Source organism: Pygocentrus nattereri, chromosome 12, assembly GCF_015220715.1.
Source record: "Pygocentrus nattereri isolate fPygNat1 chromosome 12, fPygNat1.pri, whole genome shotgun sequence".
Taxonomy (NCBI): Eukaryota; Metazoa; Chordata; class Actinopteri; order Characiformes; family Serrasalmidae; genus Pygocentrus; species Pygocentrus nattereri.
Window position 1 is genome coordinate 37,247,188 of NC_051222.1, and position 8,237 is coordinate 37,255,424.

General features: G+C 42.8%; 1 protein-coding gene across 1 annotated transcript; it reads left to right on the top strand.

Annotated features, from left to right (window-relative positions):
- Positions 1 to 363: 363 nt before the first annotated feature.
- On the top strand, positions 364 to 8,134 carry LOC108412157. Its single transcript, XM_017684078.2, has 8 exons — positions 364 to 469; positions 1,075 to 1,132; positions 3,612 to 3,785; positions 5,521 to 5,573; positions 7,002 to 7,121; positions 7,463 to 7,561; positions 7,699 to 7,736; positions 7,891 to 8,134. Exons 1-8 carry the CDS (start codon positions 364 to 366, stop codon positions 8,113 to 8,115), a joined length of 873 nt encoding a protein of 290 aa, XP_017539567.2. The 3' UTR covers positions 8,116 to 8,134.
- Positions 8,135 to 8,237: the final 103 nt, after the last annotated feature.

Below are 8,237 nucleotides of genomic sequence, written 5' to 3' on the forward strand. Positions count from 1 at the left end.
AGCAGAAAGACAGATTCTCCATCTTTGATGACAGAAGATCTAACGTCTTTAGTGTGAACATCAGTGATGTGAGAGAAGATGATGGAGCTTATCTGTGTGGAGTGTGGAGGAAGTAATCCTACTTCAAAGAAATTCAGCTACAAGTTACTGGTGAGATGCATTAACTTTCAATGGAACAGAATTAAGCAAATGTAGTTTTGAACATTAATATGAACTTTTGTTCATATTTTATGTTTCATATCAAATATAACAACATGCAGTGTGTAAGTTTCAGAGGAATTTGCATCATCTTTATACTACAGAGAACAGAAGAAGTGACTGCAATTACAGGGTCAGTTTGGCGTTGTGGTTTTAGTTGGTGTAATGGGTGGCATCACTGTCCTCCACATAGCAGATTGGGGTTCAAGTCCCCTCTCTGGCAAGCACTACCCCAATAAGAGTCCTCCTAATGCCACATTCTCCTACATCTGTGATTCAATCGTAAGGCTCATACCACACTTCACTACGATCCGTTCTGGATATAAGTATCTGCCAATGTAAAAAATCAAATGTAGCTACACTTCTAAGACTAAATACTATAAAAGTCAGTGGATCAGGTCAGTTTTTAAGCCTACTTTTATAGAAATTGAATGCATCAAATTTCGATTGTATTTTTTCAACACGCAAAATTCAACTGCGCTGCCAGAAAGTCCAAGAGCTACAACCCACTGGACCACATCAGCATCAGTCACATCTCATGAAGTACATTTCAGTAAGAACTCAGTTTCTTTCATTCTATATTCATGTTAAGTGTGTTCGGGTAGTGTTTCAGAGCTTTAGGGTCCCAGGCTGGTACAGGATCTAAGGCTCTCTGCAACAAAACATCCCAAAGCCTACAAACCAAGCAGAAGCTGACAAGTGGCACTACTGTTATTGACTCTACGGTGAAGAGTCACCGTTTTAAGTCTCCAAATAGTTGACAATACATCATCACATTTATGATTGATATAAAACATTTTAAATTGACTGAAATATGGAGTGTTTGGCCTGTTCTCTGTGTCTCTCATCATCACTGTATGTGTCTGTGGGTCTCAGATGTTGCTGATTGGAGGAGCAGCACTGATCTACAAACTGAGAAACCACATGACACAGGGTATGCAAACTACTAGTTTACATTAAGATAAATTTTCTATTTGTTTTTTGTGAGCAGTGTCACGGTACCTTAGCCAGTCAAATTCATTAGACTCATTTCACCTTATTTGCTCAGCTGAACACTGCTATCTGCCACTGCTTCAATTCTTCAGCTCATTACCGGCATCTGTCATGTTTGTAACTAGCTTCTAGACAAAGATGTCCTCAATAGTTTTTGAGATTCAATGTGGATACAGTGACATGACTGCCCAATCCACAGTGACTGATTCTCAGCTGACCTCAGAACAGCTGTGATTTGGTCACTATCACTACCCAGAATGTCTTCTTGAGATGTACTCATGCAACACACATACTACAGGCTAAAAATGGACACTGCTGTGATAGTAGGTAGGAGTGTAATTAACAGATTACGCTTATAAAACTCATGACCTGTTTTTATTTATGCCACTCGTAACATTGCTATCCAAGTCAGCATGCTTTTTTTTTTTCTACTTTGAAAAGCTGCTTTATTCAGGTTACAAGCTCAGTTGCTGCCTATATTAGTAATTAAATAAGAATTGAAAGACATTTTGTTGTACCTGCTCATGACATAAGCTCCTATGTCTGTGGTGTTGTGTCAATAGCTACATATAAATACATATGTAACCCCATATGAAATATGGGGCTACTATAATCCCATATACACTATATTGTCAAAAGTACTCTCACCCATCCAAATCATTAAATTGAGGTGTTCAGGTATGGAAACGATTGGGAATGACAGCAACTCAGCCACGAAGTGGTCGGCCACATAACATGACAGAGCGTGGTCAGCGGATGCTGAGGCGCATAGTGCACAGAGGGCACCGACTTTCTGCAGAGTCAATCGCTACAGACCTCCAAACTTCATGTGGCCTTCAGATCAGCTCAAGAACAGCGTAGAGAGCTTCATGGAATAGGTTTCCATGTCAGAGCAGCTGCATCCAAGTCTTACATCAAGTTAAGTATCACTTAACTTAAAGCGCCGCCACTGGACTCTAGAGCAGTGGAGACGTGTTCTCTGGAGTGACCAATCACACTTCTCCGTCTGGCAATCCGATGGACGAGTCTGGGTTTGGCGGTTGCCAGGAGACGGTACTTGTCTGACTGCATCGTGCCAAGTGTAAAGTTTTTTGGAGGGGGGATCATGGTGTGGGGTTGTTTTTCAGGAGTTGGGCTCGGCTCCTTAGTTCCAGTGAAAGGAACTCTTCAAGCCTAAGCACTGAAAGATTTTAGACAATCCTGCTCCAACATGACTGTGCACCAGTGCACAATCCATAAAGACATGGATGAGCCAGTTTGGTGTGGAAGAACTTGACTGGTCTGCACAGAGTCCTGACCTCAACCCCATAGAACACCTTTGGGATGAATTAGAGCAAAGACTGTGAGCCAGGCCTTCTTATCCAACATCAGACGTCCCAAATGCACTGCAAGAATGGTCAAAAATTCCCATAATCACACTCCTAACCCTTGTGGAAAGCCTTCCCAGAAGTGTTGAAGCTGTTATAGCTGCAAAGGGTGGGCCGACTTCATATTAAACCCTATGGATTATGAATGAGATGTCACTCAAGTTCATATGCGTGTGAAGGCAGATGAACAAATACTTTTGGCAATATAGTGTATGTCATAATTGCTTGCAGTTTAGGCAGCTGTCCATGTGCGCATAAACCCCTAAGGGATGTTCTGGTCCTTCATCTTCTTTACTGGGCCTACATGGCAAAACACACGCAGCCTCAAGGAGACAGAGGAAACCTGAAGCCCAATAGATTCACTGCCAAATCCAGTTAGGGAGGACAAACTGGACCTTGACTGGTGTGAGTGGTGAGCCAAAACATGGGCCAGGATTTTGCTGATTCAAAAAACTTCAGTCACAGTAACGAAGGGGTCCCTTGCATGGTGGTTCCTTAAACCACAATCCCACTGCTAATAAATACCTATATATATATATATATATATATATATATATATATATACACACACACACACACACACATATATATATACATACATGCATACATACATACAGAGAGAGAGAGAGCGTACCATAGAGTGTCATTCCGAGTGCCCCCCAAGTGAGTGAAGGCAGAGCCACTTGTATGCTGGTGCTGCAGGATGATGGGACACAGAGTCAATCAATTCCACAAGCAAAATTCAGCAGGTAAACAAAAACAAGCAAGGAAAATTGGCTGCCGCTGTGAACCTTGTGTCAGGTTCAGTGTGGACAAGGGGCAGCTTCCTCCTCTAACGGACACTGGCTCGTCAGCATTGCAGTTGCATCCAGACATATTCCTTCAAGCCAACAGCAGCACACAGGCAGCATAAACAGTATTAACAAAGCAGTGGATAATAAAGAAATTGGTAGCCAGCTGAGAGGAATGTTGCTGTTGCTGCCACTGCCTCCAATATCACTGAACTTTTCTCTGGGAGCTGCGAGAAGTACTCTCCACTCCCTTGCACCAAAGATGTTGGGGTTTGGCTGCATGGCAGGGGCAGAGTAGGACAACTCTACAGGAGTGCACCAAGGAGACACAGTTCCTAGAGAGGACTAGAGGGTGCCTGCTGCTGAAGAGTGAGTGGACATCCCTCCAGCATGGCCAGGACTCCACGAGACCTAAGGAGTTTGTTCAGGGTATGTGGTAAGGTAAGGGAATTAGATAGAGAAGGGGAAAAAAAAAAAAAAAAAATATATATATATATATATATATAACCCCTATGAACAGTTTGGTATTGAGTTTGTGAATCACACACAGGGAGGAGTTATAGAGTTTGATGGCCACAGGTAAGAATGACCTCCTGTGGTGCTCTGTGGTCATTTCGGTAAAATGAGTCTTGCACTGAATGAGCTCCTGTGTCTCATCACCGTGTCGTAGAGTGGGTGGGAGCCATTGTCCATAATGGCCTGCAGCTTAGACAGCGTCCTCCTCTCTGACACGGCCGTCAGCGAGTCCAGCTCCACACCCGCAGCATCACCGGCCTTGCGGATCAATTTGTTGAGTCTGTTGGCATCTGCCACCCTCAGCCTGCTTCCCCAGCATGCAACAGCATAGAGGATAGCACTCGCCACCACAGACTCATAGAAGATCCTGAGCATAGTCCGGCAGATGTTGAAAGACCTCAGGCGCCTCAGAAAATAGAGACGACTTTGGCCCTTCCTGTAGAGGGCGTCAGTGTTCTTAGCCCAGTCCAGTTTATTGTCAATATACACACCCACATATTTGTAATCCTCCACAGTGTCCACACTGACCCCGCTGATGGACACAGGGGTCATCGATGCCTTGTCCCTCCTCAGGTCCACCACCAGTTCCTTTGTCTTTGTCACGTTGAGCTGCAGGTGGTTCCGCTCGCACCATGCGACAAAGTCCTTCACCGTTGCCCTCAACACCCCTGCTGATACATCCAACTATTGCAGAGTCGTCAGAAAACTTCTGAAGGTGGCAAATCTCCGTAAAGTAGCTGAAGTCCGTGGTGTAGAGGGTGAAGAGGAAGGGAGAGAGGACAGTTCCTTGAGGAACTCCAATGTTGCTGACCACTCTGTCCGACACACAGTGATGCAGGCGTACATACTGTGGTCTGCCAATCAAGTAGTCAACAATCCAGGACACAAGGGGGCATCTACTTGCATCACTGTGAGCTTATCACCCAGAAGAGCTGGCCAGACGGTGTTAAATGCGCTGGAGACGTCAAAAAACATGACCCTCACAGAGCTGGCTGGCTTATCCAGGTGAGCATAAACTCGGTTATCACGATGTTGCTGCTGTTAGTGTGGAGTTGCGGTTATTAGGGTATAAGTGTGTCTGAGGAGGATGGGCTTTGTAGTGTTTACAGTGTGTTAGAAGTGTCTACACTCTTCATATGTTGTGTCCTCCTGGGTTTCCCCCTGCCATGATTCATGCATCAAAACACCGATCATATTACTGTTCGTCTTCAGCTCATTTTAAACGGCACATCATCATTAATCGTTCAGGGCTGTGTCAGTGCGGAACTAGTCCAACATGTCAAGCATTTCTCTCATTGCTAAATTTGGTATTTGATCAATCAAACTGGTGGGAGGAGCCAGGACTGAGAGCAAGGCCTTATTTATAGTATGAGCTGGTGAGACAAACAATAAAACAGATTTACAATATAATGTAAACATATTTCAGTTAACATCAGGCACCCATTATCAAATGGTTAAAGAAACCAACAAAAATAAATGTATTAACAAATTAAATATGGCATGAATTGCATGCAAATGAGAAAAGGCTACTAGAAAAAAAACCCCACAGAAGTAAGAAAAGCAGAGACAGCGGAAACAGACACAGCAGCGCAGGACGAGGCAGAAACACAGACAGAGCACGGTAAAGCTAATAGTACCATTTCTGTGACCTTCAGGATGAAGATCCTTCAGTTCAAGATGATCATCTCCACCCTCTACCTGATCTCAGGTCAGACATTAAACTTTAATATCTGCTAATATGACAGCAAAGTTTCCTCCTATAGGAAAACTATAGCAGTTCTGTTTACTGCAGGTATGTTTATGATGTGAGAGTAGAGGGTACAGATGGTTCTGTGAGGTTCTCACATGTGTCATTTTTGGCAGGCCCAGTGTGCTGCTCTGATGTGCTTGTCTACTCAGGAGGAAGTGTCATTTTATTCCCTAATCTACAGTGGGATGTAAACCATGCACAATATATGTGCAAGATGGAGCAAAATAGCTGCCTAGAAATCATAAAGGATCAGAGTAAGAGCAAGTCTGTAACTAGCGGGAGGTTCAAGATCTATTCAAATGCAGCAGGCAACTTTACAGTGTCGATCAGAGAGCTGAACCCACAGGACTCTGCCGTGTACAGATTTGGAGTTGGGAATGAAAAGCATAAGGACGTTGAGCTGACCGTTCAGAGTGGTGAGATAACATGTTTAAGTTGTTGGGTTTCTAAAACATTTATATTAAAATATAATAATGCATGATATAAAAAATGAGACGTAGCTCATACTGAGGTTTAAAGCCCTAGTACTGAACTGATTCATGAACTCTAGTTTTGCGTATGGTTGTCTATATGATTGACAGATTCTTGTTGTGGGGGAATTAAAAGAATGAAAGCTTATCTGGGAGAGACGGCCACCTTCAAATGTAGCTATCCAGATGAGTTCAAGACAAACAGCAAGTACTTAATCAACCTCAATAATCAAACTACTGTTAAAGAGATAATTTACACTGGAAAAGAGGCTCAAAAAGAGCAGAAAGGCAGATTCTCCATCTTTGATGACAGAAGATCTAAAGTGTTCAGTGTGAACATCAGTGATGTGAGAGAAGATGATGGAGGACTTTATCGGTGTGGAGTGTGGAAGAAGGACACATCAGTGGGTTATTACTCCTACTTCAGAGAGATTCAGCTCCAAGCAACTGGTGAGATACGTTAACTTTGCATTTGCTTAACTCTGTTGTGTCGCTTTGGGAAATTTAATATAAACTGTGTCAACACATTTTCATTCCTCTAATGTTTTTAATGTGAGTAGTGAGCAGACACAGTGACTTTCAAATCAAATAGAACAGCATGCAGAGTGCACGATTCAGAGGAAGTCACATGATCTTTATACCACAGAGAACGTCACACAATGTCTAATGTTAGGGTCAGTTGATGGTGTGGCTGGGGTGATGGGTGACATCACTGAACTCAGCCAACTGGTGGTGTACATGGCAACACCATCTCTCTCACCCATCCCCAGCCCACGGCCAGCGACAAAAATGACACTCAAAAAAGGAGAGAAATCGCACATAAACTACAGCAGCGCAAAATATGTGGTCACCCATAGTAAACGTATTCATTACGAAAGTTGAATAAATCATTTTAATTTTTTTTAACACACAAAAGAAAAATCAACTGCGCTACCAGAAAGTCCAAGCACAGCTGTGGATCAGACTACAGCTACAACCTACTGGACCACATCAACAGCAGCACTGCCAGCAGCAGAAACATCTGCTCAACATCTCCGTAAGAACGCAGTCCTTCTTCATATCTTCCTCTTTTATTCTATTTTATGTTAAATGTATTCAGGCAGGAGTTCAGTGGTTTAGGCTCCACACCAGGAACTGAAACTGATGTGGAGCTGGAGGGTTCTTGTTTTGCTGGCTGTCTTGATGCTGTGGGTTTTAATACCCTTACCATGCAAAAAGACATCCTGAGGTGAGACATCCAGAAACTGATCAGTGGCACTACTGTATACTGACCCTACTGTGACTAGAGTGTGTTAGACCCAAAAGCTTAAGTCATACATGTGTGTGATCAATGTAAGGACATTCTAAATCGACTAATCCTGAGTCTCTCATCTCCAGGATCCTCTGTCATCATCACTGTATTTGTCTGTGTGGCTCTGTTGCTGACTGGAGGATCAGCACTGATCATCCACAAACTGAGGAACCACAGGATACAGGGTAAGCAGATTACTAGTATACATGACGTCCTTTAGTCACCTATTAAAAACTAAAGCTGAAGGCTCCCTCTAGAGGACAAAGAAGGAGAATACACACAAATATCTGTGACTTATTTTTAAAATGATCTTTTTTCACAGACTCCGCCTCGACTGGCCAGAGAACAGAGAAGTATAAAGTGAGTAAAAATAATCTCAGTTGCTGAATTAAGACACCCAAAATTATGGGACACTGACTTTTCCACATCTCGGTTTAAAATCTATTAAATGTGAGCAGAAAACTGTTTCTCCGTGATCTGCTTATCTTCATCAATTGTCCTCCTGTGATTTCAGGAGGGTGTTTACATCACCATGGGTCCAGTCCAGAAGAGCCTACACCCCAAAAGCAACATACTAGATTTAGTTTATGAGGATCCTGATCGAAACACTAACCAAAAAGATTTTATCTATGAGACCATGGTCCATAACTCCAACCAATCAGATTCCATTTATGATAATGTAAACATGAACAGCAGTGTATTGGGGGGTATTTCACAAAGCAAGGTTCCTCAGTTATAATGTAATAAGAAACGGATAACTACCAACTAGAAACGTTCTCTTCTCTTATTGGCCAAAACCTTTCTTTTGGCTTGAGTTGTCTGAGAAATTTACCAAATACCCCAAATTTAGTAAATCTGAAC

Coding starts and splice junctions, on each gene's coding strand:
- LOC108412157 (XM_017684078.2), top strand. CDS start 364: ATGGGTGGCATCACTGTCCTCCACATAGCAGATTGGGGTTCAAGTCCC. Junction 470..1,074: donor TGCCACATTCTCCTACATCT/GTGATTCAATCG, acceptor TGTGGGTCTCAG/ATGTTGCTGATTGGAGGAGC. Junction 1,133..3,611: donor GAGAAACCACATGACACAGG/GTATGCAAACTA, acceptor CTTGCACCAAAG/ATGTTGGGGTTTGGCTGCAT.